Source organism: Telmatherina bonti (assembly GCF_933228915.1).
Source record: "Telmatherina bonti genome assembly, chromosome: 17".
NCBI lineage: Eukaryota > Metazoa > Chordata > Actinopteri > Atheriniformes > Telmatherinidae > Telmatherina > Telmatherina bonti.
In genome coordinates, this window is record NC_136615.1 from 22,331,691 (window position 1) to 22,358,988 (window position 27,298).

At 38.5% G+C, this 27,298-nt stretch overlaps 1 protein-coding gene across 1 annotated transcript in view; it reads right to left on the bottom strand.

The window, feature by feature from the left end:
• The window catches only part of bcr (BCR activator of RhoGEF and GTPase), a gene marked incomplete at its 5' end in the record, with an annotated part of 78,425 nt that overhangs the window by 30,933 nt on the left and 20,194 nt on the right, over nucleotides 1-27,298 (bottom strand). Inside the window, one exon of the mRNA XM_079256247.1 lies at nucleotides 5,039-5,223. Coding sequence (XP_079112373.1) covers nucleotides 5,039-5,223 — 185 coding nt within the window. The remainder of the gene's footprint in view (nucleotides 1-5,038; nucleotides 5,224-27,298) is intronic.

Consider the following 27,298-nt stretch of genomic DNA (forward strand, 5'->3'; position numbering starts at 1 on the left):
GAAGAATGAGAAGTGATATAAACAAACAAAAGCATAGATAAGATGGAAAAGTGAAACAAGACTTAAAGTAAAGCAAACAAAATGCAACAAGACGCGAAATACACTGACCAGCTAAGAGAATAAAGTAGGAAGAGGAAAACAAGGGTATAACAAGTCAGAGGACAAACTGCCTTGTTGTGTTGTACACATTTTATTGGCAGCACATACAAACACTGGCACATACAATGTAATTGAATATATTCCAGATGTGAAAGGGCTTAAAAGGTCAAAACGGGTCACATGAAGGGGGCACATTTAGGTATTGGTGCAGTGACGGCTCAGTCTGATGAGAGGTGTTATAATAACTTTGCTTTAATTTTTTTGAATGATAATCTTAGATTTTATTTAGCTTTACTAAAAACAAAATAAATCTTCTCTTATAACACTAGAATAAACTAAACCTCTGCAACCAACTGCTCCTGTCTTCCCAGTTGTTGAGGTTATCTGTATTCGTCTGAGTGCGAAACTACCAGCTTTCATACGACTGTGTACCATTAGCAAAATTCAAGTTTGTGTACCAAGTACTACTTGTGAGCTGAATGTACATGTAAATTCTGAGCACATAGATGTAAGGGCTCTTCAATGTATGTGGGTGTAGATACCTTCATTGAAATGATGAGGCTGGTGGCTATTCCAGCCTAGAAGATTATCAAACACCTCATGAGTATCATGACCTGCATAAGGTAGCAAAATGCAGGAGTTCTAGCAGATTGCTCTTTTCATTTCATTTCAACATGTTTTATTCTCTTTTCTTTTCAATAATATATTGGCAAATCCAAAAAAACAACAGAAAATATACTCCTGAGTTACAACAACTACTACACAACCAGTGTAGTACATTTCATGTAAAAAAGAAAAGAAAAGAAAATTGAAGTAGGAAGAAGAATTAATCTTATTAACCCTACCCCATCCTCATTTCAAAGTAAACCAACTGGATGGCATCATCTACAGTACGGCAAACACTAAGAATGAAACACAGGTATGAAATACTATTTTTTTTCCTTCTTTTTTTTTAAAATCAGTTTTTGCATACAGTCTAAATCAGTGAGGTTGTCATGAAAAGGATGTGATTTAATTAAACATCAGGTCATTTTTGATTTAGCTACTGGTTTGTTTGCATTGATAATGTCCACTACAAACCATGTACAACTATAAAAAAAGATAAACAACATGATATCTGCATCCATAAATCAATAAGCAGATATTTTTAAATGAGAAACTAGAAGAAACGTTGCTTGAAAAATCGTAACACATTAACTAATTAAAACGATTTTCTCCTCATTCATCTTATCCATTAAGTGTTTAATCAATGCAACTTAGTTCATTAACATGATTTGGTTTCCTGAACCTGAACTGGTATTGCTGTGCTGGAAAATGTTTCAACTTTATTCATTGGTTCTTTCTTTCTTTTTGGCCTTGTAACTCGGAGAATAAAGGAGCAACTGACAGATGTATGTTAAGCATCACACACTGCTGCGTAGGGATCTGCACAGTAAGTCACTTTCCCCAGAAAAATGCTTGAATTATTCATTTTGTTTGGACACTTGCACATTTAACACAACAACAAACGTTTATCTCTGCAAATTGATACTGCACATTAAAGGGTTTCCTAAGTAAATGAGCAACGCATCTAAGATTTATTATTGCACTTTTGCACCCACAGCCCTAAAAATGGAGAGCCCAAGGCAGCAGGAGCTCTGGCAATTTTTTAAATGATGAAACATAAATGAAAATCCTTGTTGGACTACAATGAGGCATTAGCTTTACAGAATATGTCTGCCAGTCACATACATGTGGTTCTACATTAAACGTCTAGAAGGAGGGAACTGAAGAGAGACATACAGTGTTTGTAAATCCTTTCAGATTCCAGACGACTCCCCAAGGAAGTACCCACACTTCCAGACATATCATATTTTATTCATCACCATGGCTACTAATGAGCCCATCTCTGGGTTCCCACTGCATATTTGTAATAAAAGAAAAGTCAATAACATGTTCTACCATTCTGGTGTATATTAGATATGTGTGCCAATATAATTATGCCCAGTCAATAATCGCCAATATGCCACATTACAAGCCTCACTTAAAACCTTTGAGTTCATCCACATCTAAGCAGGAGCGCTTTGCTTCATATTGGTTTCTGGATGGACACATTTCAGAGGAAAAACAGACAGATCAGCAGAAAAAGAGTCTACTTGGCAACTGGAAACAAATAGCTGAGATTGTTTCTGAGAAAAGCAACTGCATTACTCTTCGTTTCTCTGCCTGGCTTTCTCGTGGAGTGTAAATTATAAAGGCTCAGGTTGGGGAGGAGATAAGTGAATGGCAATGCTTGCTCTGTTCCACACTTTTCAGTTTTCATTTTTCATTTTCTAATCTGTTTATCATCCTCTTCTGCAGTCGTCTTTTTCTAAAACGCCTAATGTGATTCCCTTCTATCTGCACGTCTGCTGGGTAATAGAGCCGTCTCAGAATTATCCGCTGGTACACGGAAACAATGGGTTTTTATTTTAAATGAAGTATTACTTTCGGTTGCTTGAACTTCAGTTAAATTTGCTCCCCAGACACAAAGCTGGTGTCTTTTTTCCTTACTGGATCTGATGTGCGCAAAGCTAAATCATGCAGTGTGATTAAATTTCTCATGTTGATCATTTAATGCTGACTGAGCAGGAAGAAAAACATTGACCTCACTCATCGGGTTGTGAAACGAAGATGCAGGGTGTGATAACAATGAAGACCTTGCTGCTTAGAGCATACACATTGGATTGAAAGGATGAACCATAATCTGCAGCACCGCTATGTGAGAACCATTGCGGCATGCCTATTCTACAACTAATTCATCTCATCTCATCTCATCTTGACCTCTGGTTGTCCTTGATAGGCTATGGCTCTGAACAAAACCATCCTCACATCTGTAGCTAATATCTGATCAGCAAGCTCCCATCTTTTCCTTCTCCAACGCAACGCAGTCAGATTATGAAAGGAAAAAAAAAAAAAAGACTCACTGTCAAAAACTAAATCAGTAGCATTGCTGATGGTGACTCATCACAGTGACGTAGTAAAACAATGAGCTTACACTGAGCCAACCACAGCTTGTCTGGGTTCTGATTCATCAATAAGAGAAGGAGACAGGCGGTGTTTGAAGAAGACTTGTCAAAGGGCAAATTGAGGACAATGGTATAACTTCATTATTACTTTGGTTCTTGAAAGCCTGTCTGATAGTTGGGGAAATTTGCCAGCAGATAACTGCTATACTGCTGTATAATATATTTAACAGACCGTCTAGGAGATGCCTCTACCATCTCTCCCACTTCTGCCAAACCTAAGCATGCAGTGTTGGGTTTGTTTTGGGATTCTGCCTCTAAACATGACTGTGTATTCAGATAATCTCCAAAGCTGGTGAAGTAGAGAGCAGACTAACAAATGGAAAAAAAACCAACTTTTGGCTGAATATGGTTAAACATTACATATTTGTGAGTGGTAAAAGTATGTGGATCTTTGTCCGCAGGATCAGTTTGAAACGCATTGTGCTGCAATAAGCACAACTAAATGCCTGCAGTAGCTATTGATCAATCCTACTCATCAGTCTGGAGAAAGTTGATCCTCATATCTTCATACAGAAGAGGTGCAACTCCAGTAAGTTGCTGGATTTCCTCAAAGGAAACATGATTTTTTCTTACATTCTTTTGTAGAATAACTGATGCACTCGCTGTTGCTGTCTCTCTTAATAAGACTCTGTTGAGATTCTGTTTATGACCATTTTTCCCTATAACTGTCATGTGATCTAGTCCTTAAGATGTTTATGCCACTATGTAGTTCTGGTTTAGAATAAGCAAAGAGGCCCAAACCATGAAACTATCGCCACCATTTTTTTTTTCAAATGGTAAGTAATTGTGCTGAGATGCAGCATTTTACTTGTGCCATCAGATTTCCCCATCAAAACAACTTCAAAACAAGATATTAAGAACAGGATGGATAAATTGCCAGTAATCATAATTCTATTTAATTTGTGTAACTGATCTTTTTTATCTTCTAATAGGAGAGGTGTGAACTATAATAATGTTGTAAGTCACCTTGATGTAGGGTATCCAAATTCTAACGGGTTCCCAACTTTGAAGCGCCATATAAATTAAATGGATTGTGCAATCTCAGCTAGAGGAGACACAGCATATATATGCATATAAATGAAATCAGTGAGAGTTCACAGGTCAAAGGTTAGATGCAGTTGTCCGAGGAGCACATTATTTACGGGCACATTCAAGCCATCACTCAGATTAACTGGCACACACTCCCCATTTTAGCCTAATACAATCTAACTTACCCTATTTCTGCATTGTGTTGGGTAAATACAAAGTAAACGATGCAAAAAAAATAATGTGTTGCAGCTGGAAATGATATAAAAGAACAAAGCCTAGGTGAGAGGTGTAAGTATAAATGCTTGTGTTCATCTCTGCTGACTGTGATGCTGTGTGTATGACTAATTCCTGATAATCTTTAAAAGGCATCTGACGTTACAGATCACTGGTTTTCTCTTCACAGCTAGAAGGAAGTGAAGGAGGAGGGGGAAGAGGATGAATGCATAGATGTAGTGGTGGGAGTGATATGTAATTCTACATAATACCTTCCATGAGAAAAACTTATTCTTTCAGGCAAATTGGTTACTTTAGTGAATGGCTGCTTCTGGGTTTTAGAGGGAACAGATCTGGTTCTTTATTAACACTGAAATCTGATCAGATTCCTTCACTCAATTGATGGCTCTTTGACAGGGCGGGATTGTTGTAAGAATAGATTAGCCCAGTTCTGGGTTGGTCTGCAATGAGGTCGAATATAAAAGGGGTGGCACCATTTGTCAGGGTAGACTAATTTCAGCATGAATTCTGTATATCGGTTAACATATAGGTTTTTACAAACAAAAGAGGAAATGTGGCTGCTGAAATGACAGTTGAAAGCAAAGACTATTTTTCTAATCCTACATGAGATACTGAGATGGTTCACTGACCGACTTGGAGGACTCCAGTGAGCCAGAGGAGAGAGTGTCCCGGCTGCTACGGCTCTTGGAGCTGAGGTGCGGAGAAGACGACGGTGAGTCATCGATGAACGGCAGGATGTCATGGTGCCTCCGCTGTTCCTCTGCTCGGTCTGCGTCGTAACCATATGTTGGAGGGGTCCCTGTGAAATGACCATCTGTGGAAGAACAAGAAAACAACTCTGACTTTGTGTAGTTCAACATTTGTTCAACACTTTCCCATTTTTGTTCTGCAATTTAACTCAGCTGTAGCAACACCGACACCTACAGCTGCATAATGTAAAGAAGAAACGATTATTATCACAAAAAGCGCATTTAGAATTGGGCAACTATATGCTGTTGGTTCAATGGCTCCGATTTTTTAAGACAAAGATAGGAAGATGTGCTATGCATTTGCTGATTGGCTTCACGCTCTCAGAAGGCTGCCAAGTCTTGCAGAGTTAATTTTCAACACTAATTAATGCAGTTCAGGAAACTAGGGCACACAAAATGAATCTCTCCTGCATCTCTGTTCATAAGTTCACACAAAAGCACAAAGCTTGGGGAGGAAACACTTAAAAAGGTCAGGCAAAGCTAGTTCAAGGTTCAAATAAGTCAAACGTCATCTCATCTTCTGACCAGCTTCCTTCTACGGTGGACATTATCATTTTCTGCGTGGGACAATAAACAGAAGATCTTCCAGCACAGTGTTTCTGTCTATAAATATAACTGCTGCCATTTACAGAGAGGAAGAAAATTCAAAATAAGTCACAATAGTAATGCAATAGCAAGATGGAATCAAACATGCTTCAGATAGACTAGGACTGACTTGTTTTACAAAGTTAGGGAAGAAGTAACCACTCTCTACCACTCAAAGATATTAAGTTAAAATTATTCTTACAGGACTAGAGATACTAATTATAAGTGTCATTGTTTAGACAAAACACAATGTGCTATGATTTTTTAAAAATGATTTTATGGCCTTTTCTTCAATCTTATGGAAATGGGAAAATGGGGAGAGTGCAATAAAAAGAGAGTGCCAAGTGTGGCCATAGCCTGTCTGACCTTCAGTCCACCCACCATTTGTTCATCATGCTCCCTGCTGTTTGTTGGTGGGTGCAGCTCCATGCCTGCTTATACCAATGACTTCCTGCCAGGGGAAAACCGACATAAAGGCTCTGTGTGGAGCAAACAGTGTCTTCCCACAATACCAAACCAAAACAAACTCAGCAGTGTAATAGGCACTGATTCATTACTAGTCTAAAAATACAGTGTCTGGATATGAAGGAACACCAAGTGGAAAACAAGCAAGCACCCTTTTTTTTTTTGGCTTTTTCAAACTCTGCCACCTCATGTTCATGTTAGATGGCAGAACATTTCCAAAGCTTTAATAGGAATCCCTCCTCCAGCCAGTTTTCCAAAAGAATTCTAACAAACGCAGGACCCTTCCTCATTCAAATCATGTTGCTTTGGTAAAAATAACATCACTCAGTAAACGCAGTAAACCCCTGTAATGCAAGTGAGTGTCGTTTTGGGAATGCCTTTGGCGCCCACGCATAAGGCCTGAAGCCAAACGTACTGAGCAACCCGGTAAAACGTTATAGGCTGGAACCACCTCCTGATTAAAAGGAGGAACAATCACAGTCAAACAGCAATAAAAATAAGAAAGGATTTGAAAAGTAGACAAAAAAGGGATAGATAAAATGCCATTTTCAGTTCTGAATCTGTTTTCAGTATGAAAGGATCCAAAATATATGAGGGAGGGGCAGAAGTTTAAAACTCTGGTAATGGGTCACTATAGCCTGTGGTTGTCTCTCCATGTCTGACTTTATAAAGGTCTAGACGCTGCTTCTAACGCTGCCTTGAGGAACATTTCTCTCTCTCTCTCCCTTTCATCCCCTCCCCCCTCATCTTTTGACCTTTTTATGAATTGATGCTTGAATTTCCATTTTTTTGTTTCTTCCACAGCTGGCCTCTTCATCCTCAAGATCTCTGAGCCGCCTCATTTTACCCCTATTCTCTTGCATCTGCAATAGTGTGATGAATATTGTAGAAAGGAGGGACACAGGAACACACACACACACACACACACACACGTGTGCAAAAAGCTGACCCATTGATTTGAACCTGGAGCTCCTACAAAACCAAACAAATTCTGCTTAGGGCTGCAGAAATAAAACACACACACACACACACACACACACACACACACACACACACACACACACACACACACACACACACACACACACACACACACACACACACACACACACACACACACACACATTCCTGTAAAATGTTTACATGGAAACAGTGTTTGGGAGGGAAACAGGTCTCTTTCCTGCTGCAGGTGGAAAACTACAATCACAGTGGGAATAGCAGAAGCTGAGCTGCCATGGCAACACATGGGCCTTTCAAAAACAATATCACAGGGAGGGCAGGGGTATCAGAGTATCAGGGTGTCATGTGACTGACCTGTGGATGGGATGTCCTTATATAATGATAAACCGTGCATCTGTGGCTCCTGCTATTTTACTTTGAGAAACAAACCAGTGTTTTCATTCATGCAGATGTTTGATACGAAGCGGCAACATTAAAGTCTTCAGGCATGGAAACAGTTCTAATCTGAAGGACCGGAAGCAAACTGCATACTGCTCATTTTAAAACACCTCTTACACTTTAAATAAATTTAAGCGTCACATTAAAATGAAATATAGCTTTTTCTTCAAACTTTATTTAAGAAATATTCGGGACAGTTTAAGTCAAGTGAAGCAAGTTCAGTCCTAAAGAGCCACAGTCCTGCCGGCTTTTGATCTTTCTATTCCAACATATATGATTGAAATTTATTTGATCCAACAGTGTATGAGGTTCTGATCAATGGCTCTTACATCTGATTTACATGTGTTGAAACAGGAAAACATCTAAACTCTGCATGAACTGAGGCTCTCTAAGAGCAACTGTGCCTACCCTTGGTATAAGTGAACAAATGAATACAATGTGCGTTCTACCACTAGCGGAAATATATTTTATTTGGCAAATGTTATGTTTTGCACACTTAGAATGAAAAAGTGATTTCCTGTTTTCAGCATTACCATCTACAAAAGGAAACTTCCAGTGAAAATGAAACAATTCCAAGCAGCCACAGCCTGGCTTCATTCATTTTTCCGCTCTTTTTGTGTCTTGCTATTTCCAGTTAATTTTCCTCTCTCTTTTTGTTCTATGTGCCACCAATCAGCTTTCGGCTACTCTGCCAGTCCTGCTTTTGATTACATCTCAGCTGTTTTCCTTGGTCTTGGTAATGTTTACAGCATGTTGACATACTGCCGCAGAACAAAAGCAATTCACCATTGATTGACTTCATCCATTTTCAAACATGCAAGGTATTATATGGCTTGTTCGAGTTTAGCAGAGATAAAAAAAACAAAAAAAAACGCTGTAGCTGGCAGACAAAGAAAACAATTGTAGCTTTAATTCCCCCAATGCTTTATGTGTGGTGTGGGAGGAAAGGAAGGGTGACAGTAAAAAAAAAAAAAAAAAAAGCTATCCTGAAATAATAACAGAATGACAAAATGACAATCAGGAGAAAAACACAGAGACAATGCAACACACTGAGGGCCATGAAATTAAAGAGAAAAGGGAGCTGACTCTCAAAGGAGGCATAAGATTTCCTCGATAGTGAGCTTCCTTTCCATCCCCCACCAGGCTTTCCTTCAGCTAGGCAATCATAAATCTGCACCGGCTGCCACTGCCTTTATTGAACCTACGATGAGCCCTGTCATCTCAACATTGCCATGATAGCCCCACCTTTAGCTTGTCTTTCAGTTCACAAAACAGTCACCCAACCCTAACCCTAACTCTTAAAGCCTCACCCAAACCAATAGGATGCTGATGTTATGCTACAGCAATCAGACCTTCTTTCTTAATCCTGCTATTTTATGAGACAGGACATAATGACAACCTTTCAACCCAACCTCCACAGCCTAAATGTGATTCGTACACAGGCTGCTAAAAGGATACAGTGGATTTGGAAGTCCTAAGCTCATGGAAGAGGTAGGGTCTGGTTAATGGAGATAAATAGGATGGATCCCTGTCTATTGGAAAAACTGGAATTCTCATTACTGCTTAATGTACACACTATATAACTGCAGTATTATAGAAATCTGTGGGAAGGAGGGGAAGCAGACAAGGGACTCCTTTCCTTGTGTATGTGCATGTGTGTGTATGTGTGTGTCCCACTCCCTAAATATCCAATTTAGAGATAATTTAGCACAAAAGAGAGGGGGCTGGTACACGAGTGAAAATGGGAAGCTGTGGAAATTAAAGTGAAGCCTCAACTACAGCATCGCTGGAGGCGACAGACGTGCTGTCAAATGAACACAAGCACAGTTTTCCTCTTGTAATCCTTTCACCGCTGCACTGCAAGTTGACAGCAGTTAATTTCATAAAAGCTGTTATCTTGTCATGAGAGGGCAGATGCCGGTGCGTATTGGCATATTTCTCTTAAAGCTACAAATGTCTGTTACTTCGACACAAAAAATCTGGATGTGTGGATTCGTTTAGCAACGCAGACGATGCAAGAGAGTGGGAAATTTGCAGCCATCACAGAAACCATTCATGTGCATGTTTTGGAGAAGTAGAATGACTCCCACGAGAAAAAGATGAAAGATAAAAGGAATTCCTCACAGACAAAAACGCGAGATTTCTATTTGGCAACACATCCACTTCTGCAGGGAGGCAGTGTCAATGAAAGCATGTAGATTTTTTATTTATCAATTGCTCCTTTGACAGAATCAGGAGTACCAAAAGATCTGAAATTCCAATTTTAAAAAAAAATTGAACAAGCAATGGCAGCCATCTGACGTTTCCCTTTTTTCCCACCTCGTGGTATTAACGATATTCTGGAGAAATCATAACAAACCATTGTGTTTGCTGTAGGTAATCTTTTTGTCTCAGCACTGATCATCTCCGTGGAAATGACCCAACCGCAGCAGCTGGTTTCATTTATGAGGCTGGAGCGAATGCCAAATTGAAGACGCTTCTCCTTTAAAAACTAACAGCGCCCCCTACAGTGACGTAATCAGTCCTTTGTTTCACAAAACAGGGATGCAAGAGAAAACACGAGGATGAAGGAGGTATTTTTACAGTGTGATGTGGCAAGAGATCACACCACATGATGGAAGAAAGATATTCATGCATACTGTGTTTGTGCTGTGTGAGCTTTTTACTTCTTCTTTTGTTAATCCACATGTGGAATAAAAATTCACCTCCAGCACTGCTTGTGACTCCATTATCAATTGACCAGCAAAATAAGACTAAGATTGGATTTTTTCCATAATCATGAACTATGACTGTTCCTTGTCATTAATAAGGCTTTTTGTATGTAAAGTATTAAACAGTAAAGGTTCTTCACACTATGAAATTTGCTTTTATTGCAAATTCACTAACTTCCCGTGGTAAAATTTGATTTATGGAGAGACATTAAAATACCATTTCTATAGTAGATGCTGAAGGCGTCTACACTGAGTGAAAGTTTAATTTCCACAGGCAGTCAGGACTCTGGTCTGGACTTGAGTTTTTGGATCTAAAAGATCTCCCGGTTTTATATTTTCTGAACATTTCACAGATGTATTCTGGGCCTAAACCATTGTGGAATTTGTAAATCATCATTAAGGTTTTAAAACCTATTCTTTGGTCGACTGGAAGCCAGGGTCAAAATTTTCAAAATGCGGTGAAGTATTCAGATGTTTTAGTCCTGGTTAAAGCTCAAGCATTTCAGAGGAAAAAGATTGTTAGAAAGTGCAGATTATTCGAGACAGATATAACATTTCTCGTTCTGAACATCCCAGGAAGTATAACCCAAGTTCTGATTGTTCAGAGAAACCCAAGAGCTACGACTTCGCACGTCACAGTAATTATTCTAAAATAAAGTTTATGACAGTACAACTAGAAAAAGACTAAATGATTTTGGCTAGTTTGGAAGAATTTCCAGAAAAAAAAAACTCTTCTTGTTGAAAAAAAAAAAAAAAAAAAAAGAAACATGGCGGCACGGATTAGGTTTGCAAAGTAAATGTCCTTTGGGTAGATGATTGGTCATTATGTACAGTAAATGTTTGGCAAAAAATGGCATATCAGCACAAAAACCTCACACTAACCATCAGTATGATGATGCAGCACTGATTATTTGGGCTTGTTTTTGCCACTACGGGATCTAGGCACTATGCAATCATTGAGTCGATATGAACTGCTCTGTACACCAAAGTATCAGATGTGAACCCATCTGTGTGACAGCTACAGCTCAGCTGAACTACAATACAATGGTCCAAAGCACATGAGTAAATGTACAACAGAGTATTTGAAGAAAAAAATTCAACATGGCTCAGTCAAAGTCGAGGCTTCAGTTTAACTAAAATGTGGGATGGGATGTCAAGAGATGTCTGCATAAATGAATGCTCGCCAAGCTCAATGAACTGAAACAACTTTGTAAAGATGAGTGGAATAAAACTCCTCCGCAAGGATGAGAGAGACTGATTTGTCCTCTCACCGCTCCAGTCTACAGCTCTCTTATTCTGTCTCCCTAAAGCGGTAACTTCTTTCATCACTGAAGACTTTTTCAAATAGAGCACCCTCCTGTTTTAGGAGACACATGCTCAGAAACTCAACTCATATCCTGCCAGAAAAACCTTTGATTTGATAAGTGCCTGCCATGTCTTCTCTGTCAACTGCTAAAGTCATTAGGAAAGAGAGTCATTATCCCGACCCCTGAAGCATTGTCTGAGAAATAAGTGTTCAAATTGCTGCAAAATCACACAGACACTGATTAATAATACAACATGCTAAATCACTAGGCCACTATGAAATATGCATGGCACTCACTAGAAGCACTCTGACAAGCAAATTTAGCAATGTGATAAAAAATAATGATGCTTTAAGATTTTAAGTTTGAGAGTATTTGCTTAGACAATACAGTACAATGTGAGCACTGTCTATCCTTTTGCATCTCATGAAAATAATATTATAAAATCATTTTTTCTCATTTACATAAAACTTTTTTCCTGGTTCTTCAACTATAGCTAGTCTCTTTATGATTGTGTGCCTGTTAAGCTCTCACTTTGTCTCCAAGCTGGCTTCTACAGGAGCTAATCTGCAATCTTGATACAGTGGTAAATCTTGGGGGCAGACCTCAGCTTTCTGACACGCTCTTTAATGTACTATGAGCACCGTGATGATTGTGTTTCTCTGTGTTTGCGGAGAGCAACCTCATTAATTTGTCTACACCCAGGATGCCACTTAAATCTCCATGGTTTTCTGAAAAACCTCGACAGCCCATCATAAGTAATGTGTGGTATTAAATACTCTAATGTATCTGACAGAAATAAATATACCAAATATGAGTTGTTAAATTTAGAACATTAGCTACGCATTTTACCAAACTCGTTAATTAGTAGGCTACAAATTACAAACATTCTCTACAAAGCTACAAAGTCAGGCCCAAAAGAACAATGTCTTTACAACACAGTACAATACAATATAATACAATGAATGCACTTTGCACAATCACCCTAAAATGTAATTCAACTAATTAAATTGATGGCTGGTCATATCAAGGAACGTACCTTACAAAAATAAGTAGTAAAACATTTTAAATATGTTTTAATATCAATATTAAAGTCAGCAAGAAGAATACTGTGAACTCTAAAACAATCATGAAACTGTACCCAAGCAATTTAATAGCATAAAGCTCACAACTAGTTGTGTACATGTTTGAGATAGGGCTTGGTATTTTAATTATTTATTGAAGTATTTTCCAACATAACTCTGAGTTATATTGCATATTTTCTAGGTTAAGACAGTTGGGCAGATGTACCGGTATACTAAAATGTGGATATCAGCAAGCTAACGTTGGCTATTGGTTGACCTTTTAGCAAAGGAACACAGCAAATATGCTAGCAGCTGTGAGACTGGGCTTTACAGCACTTTGAAATAATTGTTTTTAGCATCACACAGAAACAGATATTGTAATGCATACTACTGTTACACATCAATGTGTAGCTATAATAATTTTCACATTAGCCATCTTTTTTTTTTATAACAACTGCTAAAGACAAGTTGAACTGGTTAACAGAAATGTCTCAACAAAGCTATTGGTTGTTGCTGATTAAGCAAGCAAAGGCAGAATATAAAATGTTTTTGAAATAAAACATTTTATTCAGAAAAATTACAGATGTGTTTTTGTGTCCACAGCTAGAAGCTGGAGACACTTAATGCTCCACACTGAGGCAAGGTCAGAGGTAAATGCATAGGATAGAGGATACTCATATACTTTATATACTTCAGAGAACCAATTACCAAACAATATGACTTCTTTAAAGCTGGGGTAGGTAATGTTGGGAAGCTAGCAATATTTGAAAGTGGCACTCTGTCTTGGCTCCTCCCTCTCTGGTTTTGCTCCTTGCGTGATCCAAGGCTTTTTATTTTTGCAGCTTTTACCATCAATGACTTTCTCTTTCTCGGCTGTTTAGTGGGAGGAGGCAAATAAACCAAGTCGGGTCGGGGAAATCCTTCCTGCCTTTTCTCAACCATGTTTGCCTTCCAAGTTTCTTCTTCACTACTATTTTCATGCTAAAACGCTATTTATATGCAGGGTGTGGCTATCAGGTATGTGCTGTGGGAGGGGGAGGAGGAGAGCCAGGAGAAGAAGCTTATGAAATTTAAGAAATTGACTTCTATTCGGTCTGAATGTTTTGATAGGTCAGAGTTTTTACAGATTTACAATAAACTGAGTCATCTAACTATATTTCTTATTGTACATGACTACAAAATGTATAGACTACTATCAGGATGAGGAACCATGTCCCCCAAAGTAAAAAAAAAAACTCTCTGAGTAAAATGAATCAATAAAAACACCAGTGAGAACATGGAGAAAAACTGCTGGCAATATCTGAGTCCCTTAAAAAACACTTAACTTGTGAAATAACAAAAACAAGAACTCAAAACTCTTTAAAAGAAATGAATGCCCCTAAACAGAAAAATAAAGTTCAATTCAGGAGTCTTAATGAAAGGACAGCAGGTTTTAAGATTTACATTACATATGTTTGGCTGTTGTAGATGCATTCAGCTGTATGTGTGCATAAATGCACAGAACAATTTCCAGACTTACTTACAGCTCTTTTTTTTCGCCAACCATTATTAAATGTGATGCATTTTCTAAAGGTCATAATCCGACTTTAAAGCTTTTAGTCTTATGGATAAAAACGTAAGATATTGTAATGCCTTGTGTAAGCCTTAACTGACAAAAAAAAAAAATCCTGGAAAAATCAATCGTCTGGCAGAATTAAAGCAATAAAGGTATCACTGATAAGCATAACAGTCATCACATGGACTTGACTTGAGACAATCAAGGCAGCAAAAAAGTACAACAAATGACACAAGAGAAATGACCTACGTGAGAGGGATATATTCAAAAGTTGTGATTAATTAAGATCAAATCAAACAAACATATTGTTGGTTTCAGCCCAGACAAGAGACTGGGTATTCATTCCTAAATTAGTTTTCCAGAGAAGCACCTCTAGAAACCGTTCTTATAATGTCAGCTGACTGAGGGTTTAACTCACAATAGTGTATACTGTTTATAAGACGGACATATATGAACAAGAGATACCCATAACAGAAATCTAGTTTGGTAACACATCAGTATCTAGCTATCATTTGCAAGAAAATCTGCACTGTAATAAGCCTGATGGATTTCTAAATGTAAGGCTACATAAACTATTCAGTCTCTAAACTCTAAAGAAGGAACAAACAGTATGAAAACTGCAGGCTGAGTTACAAAGCGACTGGAGTATCCTCATCTTCACATCTAAAAGAAGCCACTTTTTGTCTCCAAAGGCAAAACCACGAAGTCTTTGACAAAGTAGAAAGGTCTACCAGATACGTGTGCAATCATTTATTTCATAAAACAATCATCACTCAGTAAGAGTGTGCTCCAGGCATTATTTCACCTCACATCAGATCACACCACTACAGTCCCTAGGGTCCTGTGAGGCAGCTGACGCTACCAACCTGCTGTTGATGCTGCTGAGATTGTCTCTAAGAAACCAAATCAAGTGACAAACAAGTGCTCTTGTGCCTCTGTCTTGGACTACTATGAGGGCGGGGAACCACTTCACCCAGAGTAATAAAAATAAATTGTCTCTGAGCAAGATTAGCTACCCAAACTTTAAAGGGACTGACAGGTACTTATAGGTGTGTATTCGGATTATTTGACACACATTTATTTGGAAACATTATAAAATGTTAACAAATGTACTGGTTTGCATTTCTAATTTGTCTATATGAGTTTGGACTAAGCGATTCATAAAATGTATGTATGTATGGATGTATGTAGGTATGGATGGATGGATGTAGTTTGGGATGATGAAGTCATGTATTTCTTTAGAAATGGAAAAGTTGCTGTGTAATTCTGTGAGTAAAAAATAGACAAATTACTGTGAAATGTTTAACGTGAAACCTACGGAAAAAAAAAAGAAAAAAAGGTTAATACTCCGTTACCTTAACCCTGTCCTGTCCCTTGCCTCCTGCAGCAGCGCTTATCATCCGCGGCCAGCAGAAGGAGTACAAAAGGCTCCAGTCTGCCTAATCTCTGGTCAAACACAAGCCGCAGCATCATCACAGTTTATGGCAATAAACTGCTGCTTTTTGCCGGGGACACGCGTTAGGACTTTGCTAAACGGACCACAGAGATTTGCCAGACATTTGTCATGCCTGTCTCCAGGGAAACTGTTGCCAAGGTTACCACAACCAACAGGAGGGGAATTTCAATTTTGATTAGGTAACATGTGAAAATACAGAAGTGGTTCTCATTCATGAAAAAAAAAAAAGGAAAAAGAAATGGAACCAGAAGTGTCCTGGACGAGTATCAAATAAATGTGATTTTTTTTCTTTCCCTTGCTGGTGGCATTTCTTTTTTTTGTTTGTTTGTTTGTTTTTCTTAGTCTCATACTTGAAGCCAGCATCTGTCTGTTCATGTGTTTCTTGACACCTCTAAGCTGCAGCTTGCAGGAATATCAAGCATACTGAATACACTGCAGATTTCAGATGGATGTAAACTGCAAAGCTGTATTCCACCAGAAGGTTAGCTGTCAACATCTATCCAGTCTGGTTGCCATGGAATTTCTGCATTGGTTCTGCTCCAATCTCCTCCTCTTCACTCTTGCTCTCTATTCCTGCTCTTTAAACTGGCACTGGGTCAGTTTCAAGCATCCCAGCATCAACTGTCTAATTACGGCACCTGCACATTCCCTTGATTATTATGAAACCAACACACTCAACTAATACTTCATCAACTATACAAAGAGAAAGCCAAGCATACAGACATTTTAAATCCTCACCACCACACACACACACACACACAAACACACACACACACACACACACACACTTTCTATATTCATGTAAAAGCACAAGCATAATTTAAAAAATGAGGACAGTGAATAATTAGTGAGATGAAAGAGTCTACACAGACAATCGTTTTAATTATCTATTCCTCTGACAGTCTGGCTGCTGCTATCTCTTAAAGGGTATAGGTTCAATTCACCACAATGTGCAACAGAACCCATTCAGTAAGAAACCCTGCTAATACTTACAGATATATTGGTAAGGTTAAACAATTAATGCAGCTTCCTCAGCTGGTTGTGTTTAGGACATTGGCCCGTGTTCTACGATGAATGAAGGAGTTTTAATGCATTCCAATGGATACTTGTGACGTTCAGACTAACAAAAGCAAGCAGCCTAACCAACACCGTCATGTTATGAAAGTGTTGCGATATAATAAACAAGCATGTTTGACAGAAGCAACCTTCACCCAGTTATTCACTTTCCCACATTCTCACCGTATTTACTGGCTCATCACTGGCAAAGTAGCCCTGGCACACATTTTCCAAAATTTACATTTACAAAGAAAGTCTATTTGTGATAGTTTTAGTTTATGTTATTTACCAGAATTTTTTAAAAATGTATTTATAAATGAATACATTTAAGATAAAGCAACTGTCACCATATGTTTTAATTTGATCTTTTTTTTTTTTAAATTTTGATCTTTTTTGTTATTTGAACTGTGTGTGAAAGTTTTGCCTAAGCTAAAGCCCCATCCTTAATAGGTTTATGTGACCGCTGCAGCATACACATGGTGAGGTTACTTTAAATAAACCCCTGACTAACACAGGAGTGGAATATTAAAGTAGCTTATGTAATAAGTGCAGTGGTGCAATACAAACACACTCTTGAGGAGAAAAACCCAGACAAGTCCTCAATCTACACTTGAAATTGTTGATTCCTCGAAGAGAAGAGCATGACTCATTTCATATCTCTATCCACCCTTCCATCCATCCATTCAATGCAATTTAATAAGGGACAGAATGACTGAAACCTCCCTCATAGCAATGAATTATACTGCTATTTTTCTAACCACAGTTCCAGAGCTAAATCACACAGAAGATAAATACAACATATAACCTTTTGGGACAATGACCCACTGAAACATGGTTTGTGAGCATAAGTTTTTTTTTTTTTTTTTTACCCCTTTCTACTGTTTCAAGAAAGAAGTTTGGCTTTTTCTGTTTTATGTATCTTTTTTTTCATTAACAAAACTGGTGTCCAAAGCAAATTTACCTCATGAGAGTTATCACTGCTCTTATGCTAAAAATGTCAACACATCATGAGACAGAAAACATCAAGCTGAAAACAAAAGGAATAGGAACGGACAAAAAGTTAACGTGTAAATAAAAAAGAAAAAAAAAAAGGACAGAAAAAGGATGAGAGGAGACAGGAACCCTTGATTATCATTCACACTACTGACAGAGAGATGTGAGGGAGAATTAGTTCTCCTACTCCTACTCTACACTTGTTCTCACCTCGTCTTTGGCTCTTTACTAACTTGGCTCTCTTTTATTAGTTTACTTTTTCAATCACATCCCTTTGTTTCTCAACTCACCTCTTAAACTTTCAACTAATCATTTCATTGCCTTAATTTGTATCTTCTCCCCTTTCATCTCTCTCCTCTACTTGTCTCTGGGGCGATGACTGATAGTAAGGTGCCCGTTACATGGCCTGGCTGGGTAACATTAGCCTGCTTATGTAACAAAACACTCCAAGCAAGGAAGAGCATGGCACTGCAGGTTGTAGAACCTCATATGTATGCATGGCTGTACGCCCACAGGTACCATTTAACTTCAGTACATTATAAAACAGAGTAAGAGGGCATAGGCACTTTTAAAGCTTTGATTCCTACTTAAAGTTGATATTGGTGTTACTCAATGGCAACACCCCATTGTAATCCAAAGTATTCAGAAACAAGCATTGTTACAGGGTGAGCTAAATCTAATTTATTAATACAGTGCTTCAAAAAACAACTAAAACTAAATCAAACATGAAACAATAGTTATATAGTTCCAGTGCGTAGTTATACAACATAATAACTATGTTGGTATTGGTGCAAAATTGCATGAAAATAATATTTGTGTTCCGTTACTTTATAATGAAAAGTTTATGCCCAGAGATGGAGCAAACCATTTTAACCTTCTGTAATCTTGTATGACCAGGATTCTAGTGCAGCTCAGAAGGGAAAAGCAGTCAGCAAACCATTCCCAGCATTTTGGATGAGGAAAATTTGGCAAATTAGGCTCAATTTGTTGCAATTAGCACTTTAAGCCACTAGAGTTCACAACCTGGACATTTAACCTTCAAAAGGTTTAACAATAAAGATCTTTAAACGATGAAATGAAAAAGGCTGTGTTTTGATATTATGGACAAGAACTACTTAAAATATTTTAAATTATAATTATAATTATAGATTTTTATTTGTGACTGACAATTTTACTGTCTTTCTCTGCCACTCTTTTTGATTAATAGGTGTTACATTGACTTTTCTTTATTGGGGTGTGTGTGGGGGTTGAAAATAGAAACTGCTTCCTCCAAGACTTTGGGCTTTCCTTATATTAATTTGCCCAGAAATATGAAAATAAACTTATCAAATTCATTGCATTTAGTTTAATATTAGTGCTCTAATACCTTCAGATAAAGCCAGGGTGCCACTAGGGCTGGAAGAAGAAGAGGGTACTATCGCTACATTACAAACTTTATGGAAATAGTTTTGGACTTATTTAGTTTCCACTTGTTTTATTTAAGTCTTTTCAGACAGGTGATTGGAAAAAAAATTAGCTAATTTTATCACTTTCAGTAATCACAATCGGGCAAGAATAAAATGACTATTGCAGACCTCTTATCGGAAAACCATTTTGATCTATACATAACCAAATCAGCCTAAGATGGCACAATAAGAACAGAATCCACAAGAGAAATTGTACGAGCTCCCCGATATGATCAAATATGCCTACCAAATACTGAAAAATTGTTGTTGTTGGCTCAATATATTTATCTTACCGCACCATCTGCAAAGCTGATAAACTGCCAAATGAAAACTTTTTTCAGGGGTTGTTTTTAAGAGTACTTTCACTGTATATTCAGTGAACAAATCTCTTTCTCAGGACTCCACATCACGAGATGAGCACATCGCAGTTTGAGGGGAAACACGATGAAAGCACAGCAGGTTGTTGCACTCATTCAAACAAAAGCAGATTTCCCCACAGAGCGTGGGCGTCCTCAAACTCTGTGGAAACGACCTCCTTTGGTGCTTCTGCGAGCATGTGTGCGTACAAAGTGACTGGAAGGGCAGAGCAGGTGGGGGGTGGGGCAGTGATGGGTGGAAATGGTGCACAGCAGCACTGCTCGGTTTCTCGACCACTAGACAGATGTGCTAAGAGCCGCAGTCACACATGCTTATTATATACCAAGGGCAAGGCAGAGGAGACACACACACGCACAAAAACACATAGACACACACAAGCCTGGGCTAACATGACATCATACAAAACAATAATGAACCACAAGGGCACATGAGTTCCATCTATCAACACTAAGATGTGTTCACATGCAGTAGAACATGCACTTTCGGCCAGATGTGCATGTTTTGTGGCTTGATTTTAATTTTATCCCTGACAACACTGGAACAAAAAGAAATATTATACAGCAGATGATCTGGGGGACAAAAGGCAGTCAAAGACGTAAAGACGAAGACAAAGAATGTGGAGAATGACTAAAGAAACAGCAGTTATTTTAGCTACCATTTCTTTGCAATAATAAATCTAGCCTATCTCACCACTTGTGAGTGCGGCCATGTGTTAGTAGTACAGCAATGCAGTGTAGAAAGCTGAAAACAAAAGCCCCAATGTCCTGCTGCCCTTGAATCCAAACACCTTGTAAGTGAAAACCCATGATTGAGCATTTGGGGAAAAAAAAAAAAGTAATCTTAGCAAGCAAAAGCAAATACAGACACAAACTTGTCTGTGGATTATTTGTCCAGTCACACAAACACACCCAGGCTTATTTCTGTCTGGATCAGGCTGAGATGTCCTCCAAAACTAGCTCTGGAGGTGACCTGACAGTTCCGTCCACATTCCAACACAGTCAACACAACAGGAAATGACACCTATCTCTATTCTGAGCCTTAATGGGGGTGGTCACTGCTGACATACAACCCACAAACACTGATACAACACTGAGAAATCTGTTTTCCTAATCACTTATTTACCTCATGTCCATAGCAGCATCATTAGCTTTGGACGTCTGTTCTGTTTCTGTCTGCATGTCCACATGGTGGAAAAGAATCACCAGGAAAAACTGGAAAAAAAAAATCTTACAAGCTATCACAAATGGAAAATGATGCAGGAATGTTGGGGACCTGCTATAAATGAGTGGAAACACATCTGTAGCTGCAATTAGGGGGTCCAGACTTAGCCTCAGCTCAAAAAGAGTGACGGATGCTGCATGATGACTCAACACTGCCCACAAAAACTAGTTGGGGCTGTTGAATGTTGGGGACACATTCTGTTGAATGTTGGGGACACATTACTTGGTCAGATTTTTTTTTAATTTTTTATTTCAGATGGGTTCTATGTATTTTGGCATGACCTTGCTTGCGACTAAGACAGTCATTAAATAGTTCAGTAAAGCATGTAGGTGGGAGTATGATGATATGAGGCTGCATGAGTGTATAGGTGTTCGGGTAATAAACGTGATAATGTGCCAAAATTGATGCCATTAAAAAGTGTTTTAAAGGGTGAAAACTATGACCTGGCTAAGTATGTTGCTCAACTTGAATTCAACAGAAGAGCTATGGGGCGTTAAAAAAAAAAAAAAAAAAAGAAGAAGGCAGAACAAAACAACCACTTCAGCTCAGAGCTGATGGAAAAATGATGTCTGATGAAATTTGTGCAAGGCTGGTATGTTTTATGCTGAGATAAAAGCATAAGAAGTGATATACGACTTGGCCAGCTGTGTTAATTCAGCTGTAAAAAACACTCCATTCCAGTTATCTGTCTTTTGCATAACTTCTATTTATATCTGGTATCCCTCATAAGATAAATATGCAGTGATCCAAGAGAAAAATTGAAAGGTCATTATCTTTTCACAGCATTTCCTCAGTCTAATTTCAATGTGTATCTACCATTTAATTATTTCTGCTGGCCTTCTCATGTATTTTACTCTGCTTCAAAGTGTTAATGACATTTAGAAAGATCTTAACACATCTGATGCAAATTCAAAAGGAAACAGTGAAAACACTGCCATAAGCTAATACACAAAGGTTAAAAAAAAGAGAAAAAAAATAGATCAACAAATGCACAGGGAACGGTTCAGAGGGAAATAAGGGGAGTACTCAGCATAATTGTGAGTATTTAGTCTCTTTTCTCTGCAATAACAATCATCACAGTTGTGTCTGTCCTCATGGAGAATTGTTTCTTCTAAACATATTGCAAAAGCATTGAAACAAGAGGCAGAGCATGTATGTTTCCTTTACTTGCTCTTTTGCTCTGATCCGATCTTGCAGCCCACTCGGAGATGGCTGGCGGCTGTTTAGCAAGCAAAACATGTCTAATTTTACAGCAATTCAAGACACAAAATTGAATAATTTAAACTATGTTGACAGTTTAAAATCTCAACAACTTTTTGTATGGGCATTTTAATATCGACACGTTTTTCTGCTAAACCATGTATGTTCCTATAAGCAATGACGTCTGTGCGTCAGTGCTTCATCTTACCTCATCACAAGCAACTATGGATACAATTTTTCTAAACAAACTTGACAAAAAGCTTTTTCACAGGCCAAAGAGTAGAACGTTTAAAGTGTAGAGAATCATAATAAATTGGAATTTGACTTGAAATAGAACTTTGACCTCAAGAAAAAAAATCAAATTAAAGCTTCAGTCTCCCAAAGGTTCAAAGCTCTGCTCTATAAAGCCACATACTCAACAATTCCCCTGTGGGCACTCTGCGCTCCACTAACCTTCCCGGCTGAGCAGCTGAATGATGGAGAGAAAAAATGAGACGAGGCGAGATGAAGGTACATGACTGGAGTGGGTGTGTGCTGTTCCACAACCTGTCTCCACATACCTTATAAGTGGAGCCATGCATCTGTCCGTCTGATTGTATGTTAGTTGAGGTGCAGATAATATCTTGTTTGTATGGATCTGCAGTTTAGATTGCTCAACTGCAGTCAGTTTCAGTCTTGTAATAGCAGTTCCCATCAGTGCGTTGCTTGAAAAACATTGTCAGAATACTTCACAAACACACACAAGACCTCTCTGGATGGTAAGTAAAGCAATGCCACTGACAGGGAGTAAAAGTTAAATGTTTTAAGAAGCTTTTGAAGCTTCTTTTAAAGCGTAGTCTTCTCAGGCACCAGGATTTATTTAAAAAACAGAAAACATACACACATAAAGCTGGCAAAAAATATCATCACGCAAAATCATTCAATCAAACTGCTTCTATGTGGATTTGAAATAAGAAAGATCAAGCAGGATGAAGACACAAATTGTGGATTTTACGTCTGGGAAAGAGGCAAAACAAAACAACACTTTTTTTTTTTTCTTGTTAAGGAAAGTCCTTATCACTTGTCAGCACTAAAACCAGAAGCAGTCCTTACTAACTGATCTATCAGAACGAGTACTCCTGCTACTCACCATCTACTAACAGAGACAAGACTCATATAGTACTATTATAGACATGTCCTCCTGACAATGAGCAGAGACAGATAGCATCAAGCTGCTGTTGGGATATCTGTAGGATTGAGAGCCCAAGACCTTTTAGACTGACAGACACACGCGCACACACACACACACACACACACACACACACACACACACACACACACACACACACACACACACACACACACACACACACACACACACACATGCACCATTGTGTGAGAGGAGGTGTCTGACCCAAATCCTGCACACAGCGTGTCTGACTGGGGGGTAGAATGTGAGTTGTGGGTGTGTATGTCATTTTGCTTGTCAGACAGGCTCCACATAGACACATGAAAGGAAACAGCAGTTCAGCTGTGTGCATGGAAGCAATCAAGCCAAATTAATGACAAGAATGTAGGGACACACATTATTCATACTGTCAGGTTTCTTAAGGATCTGCGATACTTGCTGCAAAGATAAGTTCAGCTTAACAGTTTCCATAAAAGGGGAAAAAAAAAAAAGATTCAAACTTTTTTGAATCATTATCATTTTGTCTGAACAGAAAGACATTAAAGACCCTTACATTGAACTTCATTAACATTTCCTAGAAGCTTATTTTTAGGTGTTACAAATCATACAGGCAAAGAGCCAAAGTGACCATATGTGCTATGAGGGATAGTTAACAGCTAGCTTGCTAGGCTAGCTCACTAAGCTAAGCAGTAATTAGCTATCCAAAATGGCCGCTAGTCAGGAGTTAGTGAGAGCTTGCTAGCAGCTACCTGCTAGCCTACTGGTCCTCACATACTTACTCTTGGCTAACTTATCTTTCTAGCTTGTGCTAACTTCTCATCTTGTGGTGGACAGGCGGGATAGGGGTAGTGTGATACGCCTACTCTTATTTAGCATATTGAGCAGGTAGTCCTGTACATATGCTGCTGAGATAAAAAGTTAAGAAAGAAAAAACAAATATTATATTTCAACTATATTCACTATTTCACTGATATTCAGTTCGAAGTTAGTCAGTTTTGGCATGTAGTGTTTCAAAGTGACGTCATAATACAGAATTATTATTATTTATTTGTTAAAAACCAAACTATTATTCATTCATTCATTTTCCGAACCGCTTATTCCAATTCTGGGTCGCGGGGAAGCTGGAGCCTATCCCAGCCGGCTTTGGGCGACAGGCAGGGTACACCCTGGACAGCTCACCAGTCCATCGCAGCCAAACTATTATGTTACAGCTAATTCATTTTATTATATATTTTTGATAGCAAGATAATTAGAAAATAAAGAGATCAATTCCAACAGTATTGTTGGTGCAATAAGTAAAACATTTTACAATTTAACATCATCTTCTGCAGCACAAGCAAATGGAAAAACCGTTAAATGAGGATTCATCAGCTTTTGGCTCAGAGACTGATGCAGCACTGATCAATTGGTGGGTGACAGAAGGATGTAGAGACAAAGAGTGAAACCATTGTCTATTGAGAAGAGAGACAAAAAGGCAGTGGGGTCTCGCCATACTTGAGTGAGAATTTATAATGCACAAAAGATGGGACTAGACCCTGCGGTGACCCACATTTTTACCATGAATCATACAGTGATACCCCAAAATGATCAGCAAGTCACCCATAAGTGTGGGAGGCTGTAGTTGTGTTTGAAAAAGAGAAAGTGGAGAAAAATATCTGGGAGCGTGTTAGGAAAAGCAGGGAGGGGCACCTGATCATTTCTTTATTTACTGGATAACCTGCTACATATGGGGTCATTTTCCTCACCATCTTTTACCACTGGAATATAACTACAGCACTGTAGATCAAATGATTAGAAAAGTGTTAAAACTTTGCATATTGATGACCAGTCTCCCTTTTCACTACAACATACATTATGTCTGCAACTCAATTCCTCGAGCATCGCCAGCAGATTAAAGTAGAAGAGTGTGTTTTGTTTTTTTGTTTTTTTTGCAAGTTGTGAACCATATTCCCAATACCTGCTGTGATTCCTAAATTAACATGCAGGAACAAGTTTGTTCAATGAGGTGATTTTCAGAATTCCCAATCAAATAACCTTATTATACTTTTACCCCTTACAGTCAGACAGTGCTTAATCCAATTAAGAGTCGCGGAAAGCTGGAGTCTATCCCAGAAATTGTTGGGCGAGAGGCAGGTCGCAACTTGGACTGGTCACCAATTCATCACACCCCTTACAGCTCTTCTTCATAGTATTAGTGCAATCAGCTCAACTTTGCCTGGTTGGATTTCTGTCTTCTCAGCAACATTTTTATATCAGTGCATCTGCAGAGCTATGACAGAGTAGATTTACCCATGTAAAAAAAACAGATAGCAAACAGATACAGAAAGGTGAGAGGAAGATTTAGTATCTAATTGAAAACATCAATAACACCCCCACACAGGTATTGCAACAATAAAAAGATCTGCATCAATTCTTTGATAACCTTGTCGTTGCCAGCCATTGTCAGCAGGGGCTGGTCAATATTCAGGGAAAACTACAATAGATTTAGCTTGTAGGTAGTCTATAATCCGGGACAGAGATACTAAAGCGCCTAAAACTTAAAGAAAAAAAACAAACAATAAATCTGGCTCTATATGTCAGGAATAGCATAAGAAAATTCAGAAATAAACAGAAACAGACATGGCATGTAAATAAGTACCTGCATTATCCAGACTGTGTCCTAAACAACCATATGGGGTGCAGACGTGTTTTGTTTGAGTCACCAAGAGGCACATGTCTGAAATATGTCTTAACAGGCTTCGCCTCCATTGTGCTTAATTGTGCTTATGTTGTGTCCTTGTCTGAAAAAATACTTCACAGCATCCATTGTCATTGAGGTCACTCTCTCATGGTTGCGAGCCTTTTATGGCCCTTTTCTTCATTACTCATCACATGAGCTTTTTTCTTTCTTTTTTTAAACCATGAAAGCCAATAAATAAATCTGCCCTATCCTTCACTTCACGTTCTTCGCCTTGAATGATACCACTCTGAAAATAGACTCATTCTCTCTTAAGAAAACAAAGGTAAAGACAAGTCTACACACAAATCGGACTGTCCCCACACACAAATGCTCCAGTTCCTGTCTGAGATCCATGAATCAGCGTCACATAGTCAAGACAAGTGTCACCAGTAGCAAAATATAGAAGTGCTCACTTCGTTGCCTTAATAAATCTGAAAGAAGTCTGGGTTTCCAAAAGATTGCAAATGCTCATATCGTTTTCTGCACCAATCATATTGCTCAGTAAAAAAATTCAACATAAAAAACAAACAAATCAGTGTAGATGCTTTTAAACAATCTCTACTTATATATTTGTTTATTTGCCATACCAAATAACCAAATACAGGATCAGTGTGGAAGGCTAGAAACCATAGTTGCCACCAGTTGACAGGCAGGGTGCACCCCTCACAGGTCACTGATCTATCACCACACCAAAGAAAACAACAACCATGCTCACACTCACTCCTAAAAGCAATTCAAAATCCAATTAACCTAAGATGTATATTTCCTTGACAGTGGGAGGAAGTTGAAGTACCCGTAGAAAACATGCTAAATCTACACAACTGAAACTCCAGTCAGGAACCTTCTTGTCATCCAACATCAGTGCTTTTGAGGAAGTTGAGTGTAAATCAGCTCAGTGGGTTTTTTTATGCTGTTGCTTGTTTATTTTGCTGAAAAAGAGAAAGTCACTTTTTATTAGCTTGTGTTTTCTCTCCTGAGATTTAGCCTTGGGACAAAAACAGCAACATATAAAGCCTGCTGTCAATAAGAGTCCATTGATTGATTGATTCATTCATGTATTAATTTTCCTAACCGCTTAGTCCGATGAAGGGTCGCGGGGAAGCTGGAGCCTATCCCAACAGTCTGGGCGAAAGGCGGGGTACACTCTGGACAGCTCGCTAGTCCATCGCAAGGCCAATAAGAGTCCACTCATCCATAAGTTATTACCTGCTACTCCACCCTGAACACACACACACTCCCCTTTAACCTGTATTTAGCAACTATTACACTTTGTATAACCTCTGGTGCTCTGAAACTTGGTGCTGTGCAACTGAATCTGATGGATCAGTTCAGAAGCTACAAATGCAACCTGTGATTGAGCCCAAAGAAGGTAGGATGACAAAATGGTTACATGGCCAAAGGAATGTCAACAGTTTACCTAGA